This window comes from Gossypium hirsutum, chromosome A01 (assembly GCF_007990345.1).
Source record: "Gossypium hirsutum isolate 1008001.06 chromosome A01, Gossypium_hirsutum_v2.1, whole genome shotgun sequence".
Taxonomy (NCBI): domain Eukaryota; kingdom Viridiplantae; phylum Streptophyta; class Magnoliopsida; order Malvales; family Malvaceae; genus Gossypium; species Gossypium hirsutum.
This window is the reverse complement of record NC_053424.1, coordinates 64,839,469-64,865,124: the sequence shown is the minus strand read 5'-3', so window position 1 is coordinate 64,865,124 and position 25,656 is coordinate 64,839,469. Positions and strand designations below refer to the sequence as shown.

The window sequence follows — 25,656 nt, the reverse complement described above, 5'->3', positions numbered from 1 at the left end:
GGAATGGCTTGATACTTGCCATTAAATTCTACTAATTATGAATGATGTGATTGAATTGATTATTTGTATTAAGGATTGAATTGAATAGATTTAAAAATATTAAATATTAATTGAAATGTGAAATTGTGCTAATGTTGTGATGAACTATGCTGTTATATAAGGGAATTATGGATTGGTTCATTGAGATGATAATATTGAAATGAAGAATTGGTTAAAAATGAATGTGAAAAATTGTTGTCCTATTAACTATTGGTAGGGTTTAGTATAATTGGCATGCCATAAGAAATGAAGAGTTCAGGGTTATACGACTACGTGTCGGGGAGGGCTAGGCACCCCATTTGTCAGTTATACCGACCAGTGTTGGGCATATCTATTTGTCAGTTTTTACTAGCCAGTGCAAGGTGCAACTTATTATTTCCTATTTATCTGACAGACACTAGGTGCCAAATTGATGTGTTGGTTGGATCCGCGTATCCGTTCAAGTTCGAGTCATGTTAATGAAGAAATAAAAATGAGAATCGAAATAGAGTAAAGATATTATGATCTTTGAATGCATAAAATGGAAATTTAGATGGAATGAGATATTAATGCTTGATATTTCAATAGATAAGAAATGAAAGTGTAATGCTTCATATTAGCGCCTTTGTTAGATTTGGATAATGAAGCTATGAAGTGGCAAAATTTTACATATTAAATTGTATATCATTTATTATTTTTAACTCATGCATTTGAATGTATTATATTATGTTTTAATGTTCGGACTATAGAAATATCATTGAGTTATACTCAGCATATAGTTTTGTTTTTCATGCTCTAATTGGATACTTTTTGATTCGATCGTCAACTTTAGCATCCAACGGTAATCCCAAACTCTCCTCTAGGTAGTAGCTTGATGAGAATATCTAGTATTTTTATTTTCTAGTTATAACCAATTCCTTCTAACCCTTTGATATAAAAAAGTTTCTTTCATTTCCCAAGCACTTCCAACTTCCTCCTTTAACTTGTTAACCTTAATATATCAACATCCCTTTACTAAAGTTTGCAAAAATAAAAAATAAAAAAAATCTCTTTCTTAAACTCCTCTATAAGAATCTTGTTATTCTTCACATTCTTGACCAATCTTTAAATTTCACTTTACATATTTTTAACTTTAAAATTAAATTCTTCACTTACCTTTCCTAGAATCCACTTCCCAACTCTCATTGATAGTCTGTTCACACCCTTCAAACTTTATCCAATTAAAATTAAATTTAAATCTTTTAAGAGCTTTTTATCCCTATTGTAAAAAACAAATAGAAGGTCGGTAATGACAATATATCGCAAAAGAAAAGAGAAATAAAAATAAAGAACACAAAGATTTTTATGTGGAAACCCTTTCGGAAAAAAACCACGGGTAAAGGAGAAGAAAATTCACTATGTCGAATTCAAATGATTACAAGAGAAGTAGACTATATCTATTTTTAGGCTTGTAAAACCATATTCTAATAGGAGCGTAGTAAGATTGAAACACCTTATTCTAATCAATATCAAATAGATAGAGTTTAATAAGGTTTCAAAAACCTTATTCTAAAATAAAATAAAATAAAAGAAGTGTAGTTCTATATTGATTTTACTTTTATTTTATTTTACTATTGTATTTTATTTAAATAAGGATTTGGGTCACTCAATTTTAACAATCTCCACCTTGATACGAATTCTTAATGAACAAGTTCTTCATCGCGAACATTAAACGAACAGGTTCTGCACCTCTTCCATAAAACCATTTAAGGGTTTAATTTCAACAATGAACACCAACCAAGTCTAAGCAATGCTCAAACTTGGTTATAGGAAGTGACTTAGCCATCATATTTGCATGATTTTCATGAGTACTAATTTTGCTCACAATGATATCACTACGAGCAATAATATCACGAACAAAATGATACTGAACATCAATGTGTTTTGTTCTCTCATGAAACATTTGATCTTTTGTAAGGAAGATGGCACTCTGTCTGTCACAAAATAATGTACTGATTTGAAGGTCTTCATTGAGTTTACTAAAGAGTCCCTTCAACCAAATGGCTTTTTTACAAGCCTGAGTAATCACTATGTACTCGATTTTAGTGGTAGACAAAACGATTGTAGTTTGCAAAGTGGCTTTCCAATTGATTGCACAACCTCCAATTGTAAAGACATAACCTGTAAGAGATCTTCTTTAATCAATGTCACCAGCAAAATCAGCATCAACATACCCAATGAGTCCATCTCTAGTTCTTCCAAACTGTAAGCAAACATCACTAGTACCTCGTAAGTATATTAAAATCCACTGAATTGCTTTCTAGTGTTCTTTACCGGGATCCACCATGTATCTGCTAACTGCACTGGCTGCATATGATAAATTTAGACGTGAACAAACCATAGCATACATGAGAGATCCCACTGCACTAGAATATGGAACATGTGACATGTACTCAATCTCATCATCTGATTATGGAGACAAAACTGATGCAAGTCTGGAATGGGCTGTTAATGGAGTACTAATAGGTTTAACACTCTGCATATTGAACCTGCAAAGAACTTTCTCAATGTACCCATTCTAACTTAGGTACAGTTTACTTGCTTTTCTATCTCTGAGAGACTCTATACCAAGTATCTTCTTTGCTGGTCCCAAATCTTTCACCTCAAATTCTTCACTTAGTTGGGCTTTGACCTTTCTTATCTCTCCTTTATCTTTCGCTGCTATCAACATGTCATCAACATAAATGAGTAGATACACAAAAGAACTATTACTGTTTTTCTTAAAGTAAACACAACTATCAAAACTACTTCTTTTGAAATCATGAGAAGTCATAAAGTAATCAAACCTTTTATACCACTGTCTTGGTAACTGTTTCAAACCGTAAAGGGACTTTTTCAGCAAGCTAACATAGTCCTCTTTTTCTAAAACTGTAAAACCCTCTGGTTGTTGCATGTAAATTTCCTCCTCAAGTTTTCCATGCAAAAATGTAATTTTTTCATGTAACTACTCAAGCTCCAAATCATGCATGGTCACAATAGCAAGCAAAGCTCGAATTGAACTATGCTTCACAACTCGGGAAAACACATCTGTGAAGTCTACTCCTGGAATTTGACTGTAACCCTTTGCAACAAGCCTTGCTTTATATCTAGGTTCTTCAACTCCTGAAGTCACTTCTTTCTTTTTAAACACCCATTTACAACGAACATCCTTTTTAACTTTAGGAAGTTTCACAAGATCCCATGTTCTATTTTTGTGGAGTGATTTCATCTCCTCTTGCATAGCAAACATCTATTTTTCTAAGTCTTTACAGCTAACTACCTCAGAATAATTAGATGGCTCTTGGTTTGCATCTATATCTTCGGCCACATTTTAATCATAAGCAACTAGATCAGCCTCGGCATACTTCTTTAGAGGTTTAATTTCTCTTCTAGTTCTATTTTTGGCGATAGAGTATTGTGGTGAAGAAGCAACTCTATTCTAAATTTTTGTACTGGCTTGAGGAGTCGACGCTGTTGTAGCTTCTGGATTAATCTGATGCTCCATCTACTTTTGATTTTCTTTATTGGAAGAGTCTTTAAGAGATAGGTTAGGTAGTTAAGAGATAGGTTAGGTAGTTAAGAGATAGGTTAGGTAGCATAGCAATTTCATCAAAAACAACATCTCTGCTAATCACAACTTTTCTCAGGACACCATAACTTATACCCTTTTACACCAGCTTTATGACCAAGAAATACATATTTAATGGATCTCAGTTCTAATTTTTCATTATCAACATGAGCATACGTAAGACACCCAAAGATCTTTAAATCAGTATAGTCAGCAGGATTACCAGACCATGCCTCTTGTGGAGTCTTTTTGTCAATGGCAACAAATGGAGATCGGTTGATCAAAAAACATGTAGTAGAGGCTGTTTCGGCCCAAAATGACTTTGGTAAGTTAGCATTTGACAACATACATCGGACATTGTCCATGATCGTTCTGTTCATTCATTCTACAAAGCCGTTTTGTTGTGGAGTATAACGAACTGTCAAGTGTCTCACGATCCCTTCTGACTTGCACAGTTTATTAAACTCATCAGAACAAAACTCTAAGCCGTTGTTTGTGCGGATGTATTTTATTTGTTTTCTTGTTTGTTTTCCAATCATAGTTTTCCAAGACTTAATTGCAGAAAACACATCGCTTTTCTGCTTTAGGAAGAACGCCCAAACTTTTCTAGAAAATTCATCAATAAAAATTAGCATATAATTAGCTCCACCTCTCGAAGGCATTCTGGATGGGCCCCATAGATCAGAATGAATATACTTCAATATTTCCTTCGTGTTATGTATTCCTCTAGTGAATCGAACTCTCTTTTGCTTCTCAGAAACGCAATGCTCATAGAAATTTAGTTTGCAACTTCCTTGCCCATCAAGAAGTCCTCTTTTGCTCAATTCTACCATGCCATTCTCATTCGTATGCCTTAGGCGGATATGCCACAGTTTAGTATTATCATCATCTAACAAGGAAGAGGAAGTGACAACTATCGTGGCTCTCAAATTTTGGCAGCAAGGTGGAGAAGATGAGCTGAGTTTTGGCTTATTTTCCCATTTTATTTCATTAATTAGCCAAATAACCAAAATGCCCTTAAGCCATTTCTTTCAAATTTTATCCATACAATGCCCATTTTTGTCCAAAAACTTAGAAATTGGGAAAATTGCTCTTTAAGGACTTCTAATTAATAATCTAAAGCAATTTCATACAAATTGCTTTTAGAATCCAAGTTTTGCACTTTATTCAATTTGGTACTTAATTTCCAATTGGACACCTTACTCATAGAATTTCTTCATGAAACTTTAACACATGCATATACTCATATTCTAGACCTCATAATAATCATAAAATAAATATTTTAACGTTAGATTTGTGGTTTCGAAATCACTATTTCGACTAGGCCCTATTTTGGGATGTTACAGCCTGTTTCCAAAAACCTGGACATTCTATTTATGACATCATCATCCATCTAGAGGCACACGCCGGTGTACTAAGTCGTGTCCACCACACGGTTGAGATGCACGACTGAGGCTCTACCCGTGTGTTTACTACCATGCGTACTAGCCTAAATTTTAAGTGTAGGGGACACACGGCTGTACAACACACCCATTGGGCTGACTGTGTATCACACACGTCCTAGACACATGCCCGTGTGGACCTTTTTAGTGGCCATTTTCCAAGCCAAGGGTCATCCTCAACATCCATACACATTTATAAACTTTAATGGTATTTAACATAGCCGAAATATGTCCATACCCTACCTTGGCATAGTCTTTTGCATGTTAACCTCATGTCATTGGTTTAGCACATGCTAGGTTATCCTTTTTGTATTAAGGATTACCACTCCGATGTTCACATTTTATACTTGGCTCATTTTATAACTCATTGCCAATTATGACCTAACCATCTCCAAGTGATTCGACCACATTACACATATCTATCCACGGTATATCACATTAACCATCTTATGAAACATTCAAGCATGACATGCACAATTAGTGGGTTTACAACATTCATCAAAATGAGTCATATCCCATGGCCATATACAAAATGAATAAGTATATTATTCAAGCCCTTACATTGGCTAGCCCAGTGACATATATAACAAAATAACCAAGAATCTTATACATGTCATTATAACAAAATAAAAGTTTCTATATACCAGAATAAGACAAGTTGATAGCGTTGACAAAGCTTCGGCAGTTTTCCAACCTTCGCGAGTCCTCGAGCTCTGAAAAACAAAGGAAAAGAAAGAGGGGTAAGCATTTACATGCTTAATAAGTCCAGATAACTGGAAAGTAAACTTACCGATTATTTAGCATACAACCATTGTAACGCCCCGTACTCGAGACCGTCGCCGGAGTCGAACACGAGGTGTTAACAGACTTAATTCATTACTTAAACAGCTCAAACAATTTATTTTTAAAATTTTCAGTCAAGTTAACAATCTGCGTCACAGTCGCTTAAAAATTCATATCTCGAATTACGAAACTCGAAATCCAATTCCGTAAATTTTTCCTGAAACTAGGCTCATATATATATTTACTAATTTTTTTATAGAATTTTTGGTTTGTCAAATTAGTACAGTTTATTAGTTAAAGTCTCCCCTTTTTCAGGGTTCGACTACTCTGACCTCTGTGTATTACAAATCAGATATCTCCCTGTACAGAGCTTCAATGACTATACCGTTTGTCTCTAATAAAACTAGACTCAATAAGGAATCTGTACATATAAAGTATGACTTCTAATTATCTTTGTAAAATTTATGGTGAATTTCCAAAGTCAGAATAGGGGATCCAGAAATCGCTCTGGCCCTGTTTCACAAAAATTTAAACATCTCATAAAATATAGCTCATATACCTGTTTCGCTTCATCCATATGAAAATAGACTCATCAAGATTTGATTCCATAACTTATTCATTATTTAATTCCATTTCTACTATTTTTAGTGATTTTTTAAATTCACATCACTACTGCTGTCTGAATCTATTTTATGGTAAATTTTACCTATTTCATGGTTTCCATGGATTAGCTAGCAATTTGACAACATAACACCAAATATGATCATGATTAGCCATTCCAATGGCTAATCATTACCAAGCATTTCCATACCACTCAATAACCATATCATAAGACCATATATACAAAATGATTATAATGCTATACATGCCATACTCAAAATATACAAGCCATTATGCCAAGATGGTATACGGATAGTGTGAGCGAGCCTCCGACCGTTCCCGATTTCTGAGCTGGCTTGTCAAAACTACAAGGAATGAAAAGGAGGGAGTAAGCATAAATGCTTAATAAGTTCACATGCAAATAGCAAGTAACATAACCATATAAGCAAACATAAAACATCATTTGCATAATCATCACCAAGACATTCATATCACATTTTCATTTATCATCTTACCATATTGTTGTTATATCGAGTTTTCAACCCGAGGGTTAAGTACATACCTGTTCAAAGTATCCATTTCACAACACTTACCAATACGTCCCTTTCATCTTGAGTATTCCTCCATTTGAGTAGAACTTTACCCGTTAAACACATCGGAATATAATTCGGATACATGGAAAGTTTGCACATAAGTGCCACATATGTAGCCAAGCTACTATGTAACCCGCCCATAAGCGAACTCGGACTCAACTCAACGAGCTCGGGCGTTCGCATCCATGAGTGAACTCGGACTCAACTCAACGAGTTCGGATGCCTAGTTACATCTCACGAACTCGGACTCAACTTAACGAGTTCGGACATTTGCATCCATAAGTGAACTCAGACTCAACTCAACGAGTTCGGATGCTCAACCATCCTAGTGACATGTCACTTGTATCCTAATCCATTCCTAAGGTTCAACGGGACCTTTTTCCCAATCATGTGTCTCAACCATCTTCTACGGAATGCCGATACCGATACTCGGTAGTATTTCACATTTTCCAAGTATATCACATAATTTGACATATTATCAAACAATTATCACAAGTATAATATTTCATAATAATTATCATATCATTTAAATAACATAAAAACATTTAAAATAATAACTATGTTACCAACATTTACATATGAACTTACCTCGTATGCGAAAATGGCTACTTTTACCATTTCGTCCACAACTTGGTATTTTCCCCATTTTAGTCCGAATTTCAGTTTTCCTTGCTCTATCATATAAAATATAGTCTAATTAGGACTCACATTATTCAAATTGACCCAAAATCATATTTTGGCAAAATTACAGTTTTGCCCCTAAACTTTTGCATATTTACACTTTTTCCCCAAAGCTCGTAAATTAAACTTTAGCCTATTTTATTATGTTTTATGACATGCTGATCATTTTTCCCTTCTATGGCAACATCAAATTCTCACTCTAACATGTACTTATGACTATTAGGTATTTTTACTGATTAAGCCATTTTGCTCGTTTTCGCTTAAAACCGAGTAGCACAAGTTGTCTAACATAATTTAAAACCTCATATTCTATCATAAAACACCAAAATACACAAATTTCACCTATGGGTATTTTTCCAAATATAAACTCTAGGTTAAATTATTGCTAGCATAAGCTTAATCGAGCTACCGGAACTCCAAAAACGTAAAAATCATTAAAAACGAGGCTAAAACGAACTTACAATCGAGCTTGGAAGCTTGAAAAACCCTAGCCATGGTTTCTCCTTGCTATATTCGGCCATGGGGTTGAAGATGAGCAAAATTGGCTTTTAATTTTGTATTTTAATTCATTTTGCCCCTAAATGACCAAAATGCTCTTACTACTAAACTTTCCAAAAATTCCATCCATGTCCAATTTTTGTCCATAGACTTAGAAATTGGTAAAATTTCTATTTAAGACCTCCTAATTAATATTGCAAAACAATTTCATACTAGAAACTTCTAGAATGCAAGTTTTGCAAATTATTCGATTTAGTCCCTAATTTCAATTTAAGCACTTTATGCATAAAATTCCTTCACGAAATTTTCACACAATCATGCAATCATATCATAGACCTCAAAATAATCATAAAATAATTATTTCTATCTCGGATTTTGTGGTCACGAAACCACTATTCCGACTAGGCCCAAAATCAGGATATTACAACCATATTAGGCAATAATTCCAACAAGTATGAAATAGTTTCCCTGTCATATGAACTCATTCATCAAGTAAGTCTCATATCAAAACATCATGTCATTAGTCTTAGACGAGCTCATCAACTTAATATTTCCATTCTTTATTTCTCATGCTAAGCCCATTGAATTTCTCAAAAATTTCGATGGATAGCCCAATTACCGTCAAGTCATACAAGTGATCATTTCAAGTACGCACTCCCGCGAACCTTACATCTTACGATGGGATTACCAGTCCAAGCTAAATCCCCCGTAGTATCAACTCATAGAACATTGTCAGGATTACCAGTCCAGGCTAAATCTCTTTCAGCGAAAATTACTCTCATATACTTGGATCTGAATTGCAAGTCCAGGCTAAATTCAGTCCTCGAACAGATTACCCGTCTGGGTTAAATCCTTATTGCACCCAGATTCTTCGGAAGGCTCGATCACTCAAGGAACACCCATCTGGGCTAGATCATTTCTATATTGAGATCAGTGGATTACCCGTCCGGGCTAAATCCTTCTCTACAACACATGTAGGATCTCAAGTCATGTAAGCCATAATTTAACCATCGAATTTCCCTTTTTATTTCAACCGGGACATTTATCATCTTTTCATTTACACTAGCATGTCTTATGGATTATCATGCAATGAATATCTAATTATCATACATTCAAGAACATGCATTTTTAAGTATATTAAGAGTTTACTTCGGTTATACGAACTTACCTGGTAGTCGTTTCGAATTCGTGTCTCGGTTATTTCGAAACCTTTTGTTTTTCACAGTCGACCTTCAGAATTGGTTCCTTGGGGTCTATATCAATAAAATTAGACTATTAATACATTACATTTTTCATTTTAGGATTAAAACTCACCCCCGAGCAAAATGACCATTTTGCCCCTAACCTTTCACAATATTTACAATTTAGTCCTAAGGCTCGTATAATGAAATGCATGCAATTCATTGGCTACCCAAGCCTAGCCAAATGTTATTCACACTTATAGCAGCCCATGTTTTTCCTTCTTTCTATATTTTTCTACCCATTTTCACAACTTTTACAATTTAGTCCTTTAAGTCATTTCCATAAAAAAAACCACTTAGTAAAAATTGTTTACCATCCTTTAAACTCACATATTCCTTCATAAATCATCAAAATACAAACATCTCATGCACGGGTAATTTTCTAAACATGAACCCTAGCTTGAAATATGGGTAGAAATAGAGAGAGAGCATGTTACAAGGATCTCAAAAATACGAAGAACATTAAAAACGGGGCTAGGATTGACTTACTATCAAGCTTGAAATGTTGAAAAACCCTAGCTATGGAGACCCTTAGAATTTCTTCTAGAACCCAAGTTTTGCAATTTATTCAAATTGGTCCCTAATCTCCAATTGGACACCTTGCACATAGAATTTCTTCATGAAACTTTAACACATGCTTATTCTCATATCCTAGACCTCATAATGATCATAAAATAATTATTTTAGCATCGAATTTGTGGTCCCAAAACTACTCTTCCAACTAGGCCCTAATTTAGGATGTTACAGGCGTGTCCCTTGGACCACATAGGCGTGTGAGTCTTGCACCTTGGAAAAATTTTGAAATGTCGTGAAAAATTCTTAGAGTTTCTGATTAAGTCCCGATTCGATTTTAATGCTGATATTGGGCCTCGAGGGTCCATTTAAGGGACGTTTTGAATAATCTCAGAAAATGAACAGTGATTGACATAATTTATCTGTAAAATGTGCTGAAAGTTCTAGTAACGCTCTGAAATCCTGTTCCAACGATGAATAGGGTTAGGGGTGTTACATATACATTTTACTAAGGATCAGATGCGTCACGAAAGAAAAAAGCACATAGGCATACGGTATCACTTTGTTTGAGAGGTGGTCGCTCAAGGAGAGGTTTAGATTCATAAAATCGACATAGAAAGTAATTCAGCCAATATGGTGACCAAAAGCCTTCCAGTTTCGAAGTTCAAACATTGTTTAGATTTGGTCAGTATCCTGTAAAAATCGAGTTAGGCCCCTGATAGGGCTCGGCAAAGAAGGCGTTACAGAAATGCGAGTCAAGGTGGAGATTTGCGGAATGTGTCTTGTATTTTGGACAAAACAAGGTCAATGTCCCCACAAGGAAGAGCCGACATCCCGATGATGCGATACGACACACGACATCCTGACCACGCGATCGATGACGTCACGATGTGGCGACATGTTCCCTACTTAACTGGGTTTTTTCTCCTAGTTAAACTCTGATTATCTTTTCCCCTATCGAACTCTGATTTATTTAGGACGTTTTTCTCATATCTGACCTCCAAATTTAGCATATAAAAGGGTCTCAATAACTTTAGAAAGGTTGATGAAAAATACAACATAACACAATTAAGAAATAGCTTCAACAGAGCTTTAAGAGAATTTTATGTTTTAGTTATAGGGTTTTGTATTCGGGGTTTAGGGTTTATTCTTATTATCTCCATCTTGTACTTTTCAGATTTCTTTCTCATTAGTGAAGTCTCCGTTGCTTGAGATTTTTTATCCTCTTAGTTGAACGTTTTTCACGTAAAATTTATTTTGGTCTCTCTACCTTTTCTATTCCGTTGTTTATACGAGTTGATCTCTAACACAGACAATCCACCAATTGAATCTTCAAGTTCATCCTGCCAGCCCTCGTATCTCAATCCCTTCTCAAGTCCTTCCGCCTTACCACTAGTTTCCTTCAAATATGAAAAACATAAAACTAAATTCACATGCATTTTTTTTTTGTAAAATCTGTTAACGAGCAATGAAATATGGGTTATTACTGAATATTTTGATAGTCAAATATGAAAAACAAAAACAAAACAATTTTTCTTATATTTGAAACAATATGCCTTTTTATCGATGCTTAAGTACGTATTAGACATAACTTCAAAAAAAGGAATTAAAATTAACAAATAAAAACCTCAAATATCATTGAGGCAAAAATGAATCGTCTCCCAGATGACAAGAAAGAAAGGAAAGTGGGTTTTGTTTTCTGGGATCTTTGGCGTTTGGTTATTGGGTTCATTTATTATTCTCAGAGTGTTATTACTCTATTTGTTGATCTCATTTCCCTATGAGCTTGTGTACGGGGAAAGAGGTGTTTGCTTTTGCACTGAATAATAGCCCCGCCATATTATATTCAAAAAAAGAAAAGAAAAAAAAACCCAAATAACATAAACGTAAATAAGAGAATCAGGACTACTTAAATTTTGGAAGTAAAATTTGTTTAATTTACAGTAAAAGAAAAGAATGCAGTTTAAATAAAAGCAGTAAATCTTTTTTTTTTTAAAGCAGTAAAGTAAATTCACATATACATTTTTTGGCAAAATTTGTGTCAGCTAAATCCTAAACCTTATATTATATATAACCTAATAATTGAAACATTATCATTGAGCAGAAGAATATGAGATAATTAGTAGTAATATTCCTTGTTGAAGTGTACCATCAATTCATCCTACTTGTATGATATGGGACCAGACCTCGATACTGCAAACCTCGGCAGCGGACTGGGACCTGTACCTCCTGATGACGATCCTTCATACTTGACTTTACGGCTTGAACTGTAATCCAGAGGCCCGGAGCGGCGAACATTTCTATGTTTGTTTTCAACGCCTCGTAGATTTGCACTTTCAGCATCATAAAGCTGCTCTTGGCTGTGTGATGATGAACCCTTAAAATAACCTGAATCATTAGCACTGTACTGTGGAGTCGAATCTCCACGGGGTTGCCTCATTATAGGGGACGCATGGGCCAATGATACAGCAGGTGAATGGCGTGGTGAAGCACTTAATAATGCCATTGGCATCAAAGGAGAGTTTGCGTAGTACTGGCTATATATTGAACGGAGAATAGCATAAGGAACATGGGCCTCAAGAGAGCTTCTTGGAAGGTATGGTGAAATGTCACAGAGTTGGTCCAGAAATACAAGCTTGGCAACGAGATGAGATCTGCAAATATTTCAGAAAAGTAAAAAGGATAACCATCAACACATTTTTTTTGGGGGGTACAAATAACCATCAGCACTTTGAATTAGTATTATAATAACAAGATACACGTACTGATGAGAGGTCAAATTTGACTTCTCGTGAGTTTTATTATGAGCCCCACGCGTAATATAGCTTGTAAAATTTTATAAAATAAACAGAACGTCAATATCTTTACCTGTTAGATTCATGGAATGAATCTAGTACAATTCCTGCCGAAAATTTAATAAACAGCTGCATTGCAGATTTTATACTAGCTTCTGCTGAAACACGCATATCAGGGTCCAAACTGTCAGCATTACCAACATGGCCGTTTGAAAGCAACTGTCTCTGGTGATGTTCCCGTGCCAATCTAACATATTCACTTCCAGCTATAACAGCATTAATACACCTGCCAGGTTAAGGCAAGATAATTAGCACAATCCCCTACTTTTACAACACACAAGCAAAGCTTGAGCAGTAAGGATAATGTGAACTAGAAAGTTGAAAAGTTGTCTCCTCAATTACTTCATCAAGAGGCCACAATTTTGACAAAAACAACTTCAAAGCTGGTATGCAGGTCAGGATGAATTGCATGCAATATAAATAAGGCTCCTCAACTCTCTCACTTTAAAATTCTAAGAGAGGCTTCGAAATATTAAATGACAAACTAACCAGTCATATTTGTATGGTTAGACATGCAAGCTACAAGGCATTCAGTTTGTAATGTCCCCTCGGTCTCTAGAACTCATAGTCAACACTTCTTTTTTCCTAAGAAAAGAAAACCAGACAGGGCACCCACCTTGCCAAACAATGAATATTGTTGTTGAAACCCCCTGTGTCAACATTGAAGCCAGTCGTGTTCCAGATATTTGATGTCATGAAAGTGGCAAATAGATAAGGCAACAAGCTCCAGGACCCGTCATTAGCACCTCCAACTTCTTCCAATATAGATCTAACCCACTCTGAGTCATGATCACCAGCAAGAGCAACAGCGTTTGCAACCCCCCTCATTCTTCGTACTTCCCTCTTTTCAGGTATTTCTTCAGGTATGTGCTTAACTACCCCAGCAAGCAATGAATAGATTAAGGGTGCACCTTCTTCAAGCACTGCTCCAGCAGCTTCAGCCAAAAGTTTATCAAAAGCCAAAGCCTGTCCCGCCTCGATACAAAAACCAATTATTGTCTCCAAATCCACAATTTGCTTCAAACAAGCTTCTCTTTCTATTCTGTCACCAGAATGCATGCTGCCAGCAACTGCTTCTAACAACTCACGATTTGACCGTAATGATGTGTCTATACAATTCAATAGGGCAGCAGTGTGTTCTTTCATCATTGTATCTAGCCTGTCAACTCCATAACCGCCAAAAATACGAACAAATGCCTGCAGTTCTCCAAGATCAGTAACTGACTCCGCAAAATATCCACCAACTGGCCTTGTGCTTTTGAAGCATTTGTGCATGGGTGTAAAGAGAATTCCAGCACCGGACATATCCTTCACAATGTTTTCTATGTACCAGTTGCAGACAACTTCAGTGGCTGATCCAGTATGTTGCTCAGCTGGTCTGTCAAATAAATGCAGGGAAGACACTGGTCCAGAGAAGGTCTCCAAGAGTAAGACTTCTCGGATTCCTTGTGTTAGATCCATGCTAATATGCTGTTCAGCTAGATGGATTATATTCATGTGTCTGCGGATTAGTGATTCTAGGATAGAAGGCCTTTGAAGATCATTATCAGTTTTCAGCACTGAAAGTAATCTCCTTCTGAAGTTGCCAAGGATGCATTCTCTCATGTACTGCACGTATAATGAGAATATTATAATTAAAATACATGAATACCTAATGGCCTGCTGGGAATATTTGACCCCAGTGGAAACATCATCTAGTATGTTAAACACGAATTTACCAAGCAAGTTAGCAGGATACAAATAGCCAACTTGGAACATATCAATAGAAACCTAATCCAGGAAATCAACAAAACAGACTCACATCTAAGTAAAGGGCCTTTGGCAGATTCAGCATGACTCACCTCCCTCAAAACAAAGACATGGCTCAGAACGCATATCGGCTCCATATCATTCAAAACTGAACACAAATTTGTGAGCCTCTGCATTGCAGCCTCCAACCTAGTACAAACAGAAGTTATGAGACTTTCAGCTTATTGATTTAGATGATCACGGCAAAGGAAAGAAAAGGCAAGCGCCTTACATTTTGATTGAATTGTTATTCTCTGGATAACTCTCATGGCCTGGCAAAGGATAAGCAACTGCTCCTTTTGGTGATTTTGCTGAAGGAATTGAGACTCTAGATGCATTATTCAAATAAAATGCTGCTTGCTCTGGAAGAAGCTGAGATTACTTGAAAAGTTAGGTTTCTAAACTGTTTATCATCTTCAATTAATTTACATTGGAACAAGAATTAAATGGCAACCTGCATCTCCAAAGCCCCAAATCCACCTTCAGAATCAAGGATGTTAATTAGACCTTCCAATCCTCCCATAATTGATTCAATGAGAGACTCAACATATAGGACTGCATCTCGCCCAATTTTTGTCACCTGATAATTATGGTAAATATAAAGCAGCCATCAACTTCCCAACTTTTAACATTTCCTTCTAATGAGGGGGAAAAAAAGGCCGATGATAGAGATTAAGCATTACTACTCCAAACAAGATGGGGGTAGTCATAACTTATCAGAATGATAAGTACACCAACATGTAGAGTTTATTTAACCACTAGAACAATAGCTGATAAAGATTATGCAATGTGGGGGTATTCCATGCTGCGGGTTTAACCATAAGGCATGTCATTACCTCCTCTGGAACAATTGGAGATGCACACTCTGGAAAACTACTAGCAACACCAAGCCATGCACAGCAATGCTGTGGACGCCCTTCTGGTCCAAACATAGTGTTTCTAAAGACCTATTACGACAGGTATACAGAAGTCAGTACTGCATGCAGGGTATTTCAAAATAAAGAACATGATAAGAGTATCAAAGCATACTGCTGTAAGGTGTTGGTGATAGAAGTATAGCTTTCTGAGACTACCATGCTTTGATAATTGGGACTCTAGTTCATCAACGCATCTGCATTGAAACAGATTCATATATACGATCACTAAGTTTTTTACACAATAAAATACAACTCTATGAGTTTGTTTATCAGGTGTTATATAATAGATTGATAGGTATTCAATTCTGAAAGAAAAATATGAATAATAGCTTATAAACAGGACATACATAATTCCACTTTTCAAAGTCAAATTGTTCTCAAGAAATGAAATGAATGTTTACTTGCTTATATCACAAAACATATTGATTGCAGTTAATGTACTTGGTTGAGCAATCAAATATAAGCTAAGCCTCAAAAATCAAGTGAATCAAAGTCAGCCCACCTAGACCAATTGTATGCTGCATTTCCTTCTGATAGTAACCCCTCTTTTCCAGTGGAGACAGTAGCCTTCTCCAAATGTCTTATGTTTATAGATGATCGAGCAGATGTAACAATCATCAATATAGACAACCAATCTTTACGGAAGCCCTGGTTAAGAATGATAGATGATTTTAGATTAGGTTAATAAACGAGCTACTTCAAACCCCACATTCACTTTCCCTAAGAATCGCCTAGGTTCGACTCGTCATTATACCAAAAATAGATAAATAAACAAACTACTTCTAGATGCATTTTGTCAATGGCAGAGTGATAACAGCAGCATAAATAATGATTGAAAAACAACTTTAATAGAAAAAGGATGAAAAGTACCGAAGCACTTGTATATCAAAGCTATTTATGTGACAGAAAAAGCTCAATATCCAAGATTCCTCACAACCAGAGAGGAACCTATACATAAGAGAACATATTTTGTAAAACTTGGCAACATTAACGCAGTAAAACCATGATGCAAACATACATCTATTTACATGCATATTATTTGTCTGTATGTGTATATATAATATAAATATACGTTGATTGCATACATATAAACTATTCCTTCTGGCTTCATATATCATAACTATGACCAAAAGGCTATGCAACAAAAGAGACCGCATTAGCTATAACCCGATTCACAGGCAGTAGATATTATACCAAACCCATTCCTATTTTCATTTAGGATAGATTTATGGCTTTGTATTTGAAAGGGAAAATGGTTTTATAGGTTTCTTACAGACAGATCACAAGTGATTGCAGAAATATTTTCACCCTGTGGCTTGGGTATATTTTCAAGGTGATTGATAATCTGCTGAAAGAGTGTTTTTAAGGTTGCATCAAGATCAAGAGCCACCATTCCAGGAGTTCCCAGCAAAAACCGGATTCTACCAGCACATGAAGAGAGATAAGATAATGCATAACCTCGAATTGCTGCATTGAAAAATGTAAAATCTTTAAGTACTGTTCACATATCAAGAAGTTCTTTCAGTAATAGATCACCATAGTGTAATATAAGCACTGAAAATCATGTGGCTAATATTGTAGCAGTGACTGAAATAGAGATGTAGGTTTAACTGCATCATTAGCCATTGCATGAGTGTTTACAGACTGTACAGATTTTACCCCAGTAAAGGGAGTAGACCTTCTTTGGCTTAGATTTTTGCTCAGTTTTTTACACTAGAACCTTTTAGCAACAGTTAGCCTCCTTGATGGATTCTTGTTGGATCTATGATTCTGCCTTTGACACAAGAAATGCCAGCACCTTGAAAGTTACACATTTATATCGGCATAAACTCAGAGACCAGTTAATAGTTGTCAATCTGTAAAATTCATCTTCTAGATGAAAAGTAAACTACATTTAATCGCCTTTATCGAATAATTTGTTACATCTACAAAGAGACTACCTGCAATATACTTGCGCACTAGACAGCATAAATGGTCCATCCCATCTAACAAAAACCCAATAGTTGGATCATTTGGATCCTGCAACAAAATCATTTCTGTCCAAGTTAAGCGCCAGATTACGTAGATCAAAACGATAAACAAGAATGCTGAAATATCTTCAAGGAAAAGGCTTGGTGATACAAGGACCAAAAACTTTGCTTACTATGTCAACCGGCACCATTCGAGCAACTTTTGATTTTGATGATGCAATTCCTACATGTTGAAAAAACCAGATAACCTCACACTGAGCCAATGCCAGGGCAGAAAAAACCATCTGTGATGAAGCAGAAAATTATTAGACAACATCAAGAAAATGAGTCGAGTAATTCGTTAGTTTTAGGCCAATAAAGTTAAGATCGTTGTGAGTAATATCCTCTTCGTGAGTTAAATAAATTAAAACAATAGCAATAAAAGTTACAGGGCATGTTGCCCCACTGATAGTTGTGAGAACTCAGTTGAAAGGAGAAAAATTCAAGTACGCACAAATGAAGGATGATTTACAAGGAATGAAGTAAAGTAGAAGAAAACTTTATGTAGGAAGGATTTCTTAAAAGAGTATGTTACCAATCATACCTGAATGTTTGGAGCCAATAAACTGGGTTGATCAGTGAAAAACAGAACCATCCTACCAATTTCTTGCTTCAGTAGTATTCTCCTCTCATGGTGTATAGCATCACATGATATCAATGCTTGCTCATGTACTTCACTGAAACCATAAACCAATTTACCATTGAATATTAAAGCTGAATATGACATCTATACCAGAAAAAACAGGAAACAACAGCTTTAAAAAACAATGGTAATATTCTAAAATATTTATTAAATGCATAAAGACAAAGAACTGAAAGTTTTCATGTCTTGAAATTCTTAGAATTGCTTTGTTCTCACAATTCACAGTCTTGTTAATGAACACACACAAAAACACATCTATATAATAGCCCAGGGCTCCAGGCGGATCTGGGTTGATTCCTATCTTTCAAAGGTAGAGAGGCTCATGAATCTGTGGATTTGGCAGCTGGGACAAAAACTATAATATAATTGTTATAACTCGTTATATCACGGTATATCCAAGTCTTCAATACTTCTTTGTTTTCTCTCTCCCGATTCATATGTCATCATGTCCAATGACTTGCACAGTTGCACCAATAATTACCAGGTAGAACCATGGATTTCAACCTAAAACAACATGGCTTAACAGACACCTTTCTTCTCTTCTTCCACTGCCACTGTGTGAACTTGCAATGTGATTTTAAACATGGCATTACCATGAAGTTGATTTTTGTTTTCCCTAAGAGCTTAATCTTCAAGCAAGTACATACTCTTAAGAACTTAACTTCTGTGTCCCTCACATCCAGATTCCAGATGGCTGCTATAATTGTAAATAGCAATACCCATTTATTCATAGTTGCACCTAAATTCAAATTTCAACAAAATTTTCTTGAATGCATACTGAAGGATAGAACATGCCAATCAGACAAATATAACTACAAAATTATGGTGGCACTGGGAATAAAGGTTTAGTTCAGCTCTTTAAGCATTCTAACAATGGTAAGGAAGTCTAGGCATGAATCAATTACTAGAGGTCCAACCATCTCCCAGCTGTGTTGAAAGAAGATGTTTTAAATCCTCTGATATTCTTGGCATCTCCAACTCAATAAGGAAATTCTCAATTTCATCCAACGTTTTAGATTCTGGCTAGTGAATATGCTTTGAACATAGCCACTGAAACACTTTTCAATGTCTTCTTGATTCTCCCATTGATTTCCTTTCTCATCTTTAAACATGTGAACAGTCCTAATTTTTCACTTATTAGCATTAAGATGAAGGTACCTGGTGTTCCTCTCACCATTGATGATCCAATTCATCCTTGACTTTTGTAGCCAAAAACTATGCTCATATCGGCCCATATAGTTCTCTCTTGATCAAGAGATTTAAGATCCTGAATATTAATTTGGGCAATAGCTAGCTTCTCTAAAAGAATTTGTTTTCTAACTTGTAGGTTGCCAAAACTTTCCTTATTATTCCATTTTTTCAGGCTATCCCTTACTATCTTCAACTTGGACAAGAGCCTATAAGATGGGTACCCATCCACCCTAAGATTCCAAGCTTGCTTTTCTATGTGTTTACATTGTGGTTCAACTAACTACATTGCCTCAAAACAGTAAGGACGTCTTTTAAAACTTGTTCTTTTTATCTGAGTCCAAAATCAACATACCATGATCTGATTCAATAATGGGTAGACTGGTCAAATGAGCTCGGGTGTTTCTCAAGCCATGTCGCATTGCAAAAAGCTCAATCAAGTTTCTCCCAAATGGTGTCCGGTCCTTTTCTATTATTTGTCCATGTGAACACTCCATGCATTGAGATTTCAATGAGATTACTCTCGTTAATGCACTTAAGGAAGCTCTCATGGCCCTTGATATCCTTGTGGGTTCTTTGATGGAAATTCCCAACATGAGGATGGAGTAGCCTGAAAATTGTTGGTGTTACATTTTACCTTAGCAAAGGCCATTCAAATGGGAATTACCTCGTGTATCATCAGGTCCAATGATAGATTCATTGGAAGCATCGTCCGGAAAAAGCAAATTGCAGTACACTGGAAGTTTAAACCGATGTTGGATGACATTCACATCTTGGAGGAACCGTGCAGAGTGTGCAGTGGTCTAAAGAAAGTGACAAGGCACTATCCTGGGTAGTTCGAAAAGCAAGAAGTAATCTCAGCAGGAGTTTCATGATTAATAGTAGTAGTTATAGTGGTTAGATTCAGTACGTGTGTTTACTTATTTCTTTGTTTTGACTAACATATCAAAGATAGGAAAAAAGGAAGACCAATAAAATGATAAGTTCTCCCATCTGCAATTTAGAGTTGCAACTAATAAAAATAAAATGAGAATATAGTTCAGATCCAAGCTCTAATCATACCCTATCATTTTCTCAACTTGTTTGGCCACACTATATTCCAAATCTGCTTCTTTTTGTTTGGTCCGACCCGATTTTGCCATCTTCTTTGACTCCAGTATCCGAGGCAAAACATATAACTGATAATCCTCATGCAATAGTACATACTGCATGCCCAAAATTACAAGAGTAGTTGGCCATTAAAAATGAGAATTTTGTTTCAACGTCAGAAATTAAAACTAACCTCATCCCTGAATAATGTAAGAACTAAATTTTCCTTCAGTACAACCTGAAAGCCATTAGGGAAAAATAAGGAAACAAAAAGACAGAACAGACAATATCGAAATGAAACATAGTTGCTTAGAAAAAGGAAAAAGTTACAAACAATAATAACAAATTACTTTCAAGCAGAATAATCCAAAACCCAAAGGAAGTGCAAATGGTTTACTAAGATTTCAACAACTCTAAATCCAGCCTTGTCATCTAAATGATAGCCATAACTATTTGCTTATATGCACCCAGAAAATAATAATAAAATTAGCAGCCAAAATGCATGCCATAATACAGGAATCCACATAACCCCAGGTGGCTGCCCTCATACTACTTTTGTTCAAGTAAAAAAACTACTATTATTTAGTTTATTGAAGATAGGTAGTGATAGACTAATAATCAAGGATGTTGAGGTACTCATTTTTGGGAAATAGTTCAGTTTATTTCACTAAACCCATTTTTGATCCTGTAGGTAAATAAAGGCAATTTTTATAAGATTTTGGTATTGATAAAAAGAAAAAGAGCTTAAAGAAGGTCATTAGTATCGATCTGAACTGCCAAATTGTTAACACACCAAGAGAAGAAAGAGCCAAAAGAATTATCGAAGTTACCAGAGCAATATCAATACTAGTGACACGGAGCAGCTCATCAGGACAAACTAGATATCCAAGTAATACCCACTCCCTGTAAGCAGTAACATTTGCCAGATCTTGGGCTCTCTGCAGTATAGAAAATGATATTGGAAATGCAGTTGCAGTAAACATTGTATTTGATAGGAACAAGAAAGTTCACAATTGCCAAAAAACTAGAGAAAAGAGATGTTCTGGCAAGTACAAAAAACATCTTATAGTATCTAAAAATCTTTCCATGTAACAGTATTTACCATGGGATGAGCAGAGTTCGTAAGAATATCTGGATACCGAGGATGATATGGACTTAAAAACCCTTCATTGCGCAGCTTCCTTGTGTCTGTGGATAGGAAAATAATAGGACCCACAGCCTCTAAAACCTGGACATACAGATTGAAAATTCAGTGCAACTATTTCCAACATAAAGTATACAACTCTGGGAACTAAAGCTCTTGGAAGGATAAGGTTCTCGAACAATCTTTCAACATTTAAGTGATAAGAACCACTAAATCACATAAAAGCTAGACAAAAGCATTCAAATTGATGAGCAGTTACCTACGTAGTAAAACTTTATAAAAGGATAATGATGTATTAGGAAATTTTTCCTTGCTACAACTTGCAAGCACCATTTCAGGCAGTATTAATATTTCTTTGTTCCTTAGAAGGGCAGTTACAAACATTTGCATAAAATATAATTCACACAAGACTGAGATGGTGAACTCCTCCACAATCTTTAAAAGGAGAACTAATCTTTTCTTCCAGAACTTTCATAAGATTGTTGATTAAACCTTTCATCATTTCCAAAAGACAAAGAATATCAACCATTTGAAAGAAATAGATAGGAATTTGATAAAAGGCAAATCAACATAAAAGGTGATGAGAACTAGGGAAGGGGCAATGTCCTCATCGCACGGGCAGGGTTACTTTTAAAAAACCAGGCCAGTAGATTGTATTCTCGAAATCTTAATAGAAATTTTCTGGATAAAAGACAAGGATACTACAAAGTATATACTTCGACAAATGGAGCAGAAACATAATAGAAAATGATTCTCTTGTTGCATATAAAAAATAAATATAAAAGAAAACGACGACCATTATAAAAAACATGTTAATCAGATAAAGCATGTAAATGACCTCTCCAATGCGTGGGCTGACAAAATTGAGGTCTTCTTGTAATCCTTTCAATGGAGGATCATAAGAGTCAATGAATTGAATCAACCTGAAATTCAGTACCAACATTACTTGCAATTTGCAAATATAAAGGAATAAGAATCACAACACAATTTGCCTTTAAAGAAGATTCAAGTCAAAGCATTGTCAACCATATCATAAGTACGACTTCTTAGCATAAAAGAGGGGAGGACATTTGGCTTATCCTAACGAGAATGATTTTTCCTTCACATTAAATATTATGTGCTAAACAAACTGATTAGCTAACCAAAATTAAGGCTTTATAATAACTCAGTAAGTTTTTACACTTGCGACATCTATACAGAATTTTGTTCTACCTCCAGCCTTCTAATCACAACAGAAAAATAGATTAAAACAACTATATATTTTAAAATCAAAACTAGAAAAAAGTAACACCCTTTAAGTTTACTCAAACAAAGGTAAATCCCACAAGCATTTAAATATATACTGGCCAGAAATTGAATAAAGTGTATTGCAACATACTTAGAAGCAAGCTACAAGATTAAAAGGTAGTCACTTCATACCGATGATAAAAATCACAATCTCGGTCGTTTCTTGACATAGCATGCAAAAGATTATAAACTTGCAGCATCATTTTCCTCGGTAACTGTTATTAAAGCATCAAATACATAAGCAAACCGACAACACCTTTTTCCGCACTAATAATTGTTTAAGAAAACAGATATAAGTTCTCAAGTAACAGCAATTCTGTCTTACATGAAAATTCATGCATACTAATGCATGCACACAGGGAAATATAATCAAGGCAGAATTACCTTCTCAGAAAAAAGGTTGACACGAACGAAAGAACAGAAGAGATCCATAAACGCATGTAGTATAAGGGAATTTTGATGAGGCTGCAAAAAGACTGTAACAAGTTAACATGTATACTGCAGAAAACTAGTCACCATGTTATTCAACATCACCTAGACAACAAAAATTTCAATATTCTTTCAAGCAGATCAAGAAGGATATAACAAAAAATCTATCAAAAGGACCTATTTGGTTTAGGTACATTTTGTGCATCACATCACTTTCTTTTGTACCTCCCAAATAGTCAAACACCAAAATGCAGGTGGATCAAGTTGGTGTTTCTAAAAAGCAACATAAAACTTGCATCATAGAAGAGAGAGTTCACACTTACCAATAAGGTGATAACGGTACTGCTAAGGTCCAATATGAGTCTCAAAGCTTGTTCTCGAAATGCCATCAAATCAAGAAGTAGCTAATCCATGGAAAACAATCAATCACTATTACAAAGATAAAGAAAAAGGACAATTTTTATAAACTAAATATACATAAGAAAGAAACCTAAAAGTATATTTGAAAACCAAGAAATAGAATGTTATCCAACCTATATAGCTGCTAAGATGCCTGCAAGGAATTATGTAACTTAAATCATGCTGTGATGCGTACAGCACACATCAAAGACACTAAATCCTAGAATTTAAAGCCTTAAACTAGGAAGCAAATGAAATTTTGATAGGCCTTAAATCCCCTTTTGATAATTTATACTTTTGCAGCGCAATTAACCTCACCTGAACCCATGGTTCCAAACTCTGCAAATGAACTTCTGCATTACCACTCAAAGAATCCAGAGCAGCCTTATCAACCTGCACCGATTTTTATCAAAGACAATAGAACAATCAGATACTCACGAGTCGAAGAAGGCCTACAGCAACATGAAAAAATGCAGATCTTACACGCTCGAGTTGCAGTTTGCTGAAGTGCTCAGGGAACTTTTTTGAGAGCAAGATACAAATCCTTGGATGGTTAGGAAAAACACTCGCTTTCCAAAATGCTTCCGAAAATGCATGGCCTATAGGGTCTGGGTAGTCCAGGATTTGGTTCAATCTATACATTTTGGCCATAAGGCCATCCGCAACTTCAACCAGTTGCGCTACCCACTGCATGTTCAAGCCCTTGTGCGATCCCACACCCAAACTGTGGACCTGACCATCAGAATTCATGTACCTAGAGCTTCTAGATGAGAAAGGAGAAGTCGTGTCAAGACCCAAATAGTCAGTCCACCTTGATGGACCCTCCCATTCCCTCGATCTCCCAGCCCTAGGAGATACGGATGAATCTTGAGAAGAATAATGTTGCCGCAATTTCGCCATGGATGAATCAATTCACTTAGAGTTTCTGCAAATGGAAGTTCGATTAGGACCATAATTATATATAGTTCCACAAACTGCATTGTAAAAAGTTTCTTTTCTCTTACTTTTTCCCCTTTTTTTTTCAGTTCAGACAATTCCAAGACGAAGAATCCAATGAATTAATTCAGCCAATAACTCGGAAAAGAAAAACGAACTAGCAGTACTTGCAAATATTCAAAATAACAACAAAATAATGTTAGCTTCGTGGAGCAGTCCAGCGTTAAAAAAAATTAAGAAAAATATCCAACAATCAAAAACCAAAAAAGAAAAGAAAAAATATTTCGATATTCCAAAATTAGACACTTAACAACATTAAAAAAGGTGAGGAAGTTGAAAGGATTTTACCGGTGCTCAGCTTCACCACATTTTGTGAAGAAGCAGACAGAGACAGAAAAACAAGAAACTAGTATTTGTCGTTGAGAATGCCAGAAAAAAAAAAGTTCGGTTGTCTTTCTTCGTCGTTTAGAGCATCAACTCCAGATCTGAAAGAAAATAAAGCGGAATCGTCAAGGCTAAACCAAGTGAGGGTTTATTTATAAATAAAATAAAAATATTATCTGGATAATTTCACAAATTTTCAATTTTTTTTCTTTCTGCTGTTTTTATTTAATTAATAATAATGTGATAATAGCGCGTACATGGGAATAGTTGAAGGACGAAATTTTCGGTTACTGGTGACGTGGCGGTCTTCTGTTTGCCCTTGCCCGGATACACATCTTCAGTACTAAACTAAATTGATGTAGTAAAATTCACTGCTTTTATCGTATTCATATTCTGTACTTGTCCATCAACATTTTATCCTAATTATCCATTCCGTACATGGAGAAAATATGTTTTAAGTGTATTTGTAACTTAGAATTTAGATGCAAATGATGGATTTGGGATTAAATTTTGGGAGCTTAGTAAAATATTTTAAAATTTTAAAATTTTAATGAAGATTTTTTAAAAAAATTAGAGTTTAAATCAAATTTTATGAGAATAATGAAAATTTTTAAATTTTTTAATAAAATTTAT

The 25,656-nt window shown here is 35.4% G+C and overlaps 1 protein-coding gene across 3 annotated transcripts; it reads right to left on the bottom strand.

Annotated features, from left to right (window-relative positions):
• Positions 1–11,846: 11,846 nt before the first annotated feature.
• Positions 11,847–25,260, bottom strand: LOC107951943 (protein NAP1). Of its 3 annotated transcripts, none has more exons than XM_041100133.1 (25): positions 24,988–25,260; positions 24,708–24,805; positions 24,187–24,628; positions 24,022–24,096; positions 23,628–23,708; positions 23,260–23,340; positions 23,008–23,090; positions 22,427–22,511; positions 21,547–21,672; positions 21,275–21,382; positions 20,638–20,682; positions 20,418–20,560; positions 18,069–18,201; positions 17,659–17,769; positions 17,456–17,534; positions 16,789–16,982; positions 16,018–16,163; positions 15,628–15,709; positions 15,435–15,545; positions 15,053–15,178; positions 14,831–14,970; positions 14,652–14,748; positions 13,427–14,418; positions 12,824–13,036; positions 11,847–12,609 (listed from the first exon to the last, which is right to left on the bottom strand). In XM_041100133.1, exons 3-25 carry the CDS (start codon positions 24,601–24,603, stop codon positions 12,117–12,119), a joined length of 4,161 nt encoding a protein of 1,386 aa, XP_040956067.1. In that variant the 5' UTR covers positions 24,604–24,628; positions 24,708–24,805; positions 24,988–25,260; the 3' UTR covers positions 11,847–12,116. The 3 variants fall into 3 exon arrangements, with proteins under 3 accessions (XP_040956067.1, XP_040956066.1, XP_040956041.1); XM_041100132.1 differs by having other exon boundaries at positions 24,708–24,796; positions 24,988–25,216; XM_041100107.1 differs by lacking the exon at positions 24,708–24,805 and having other exon boundaries at positions 24,988–25,158.
• Positions 25,261–25,656: the final 396 nt, after the last annotated feature.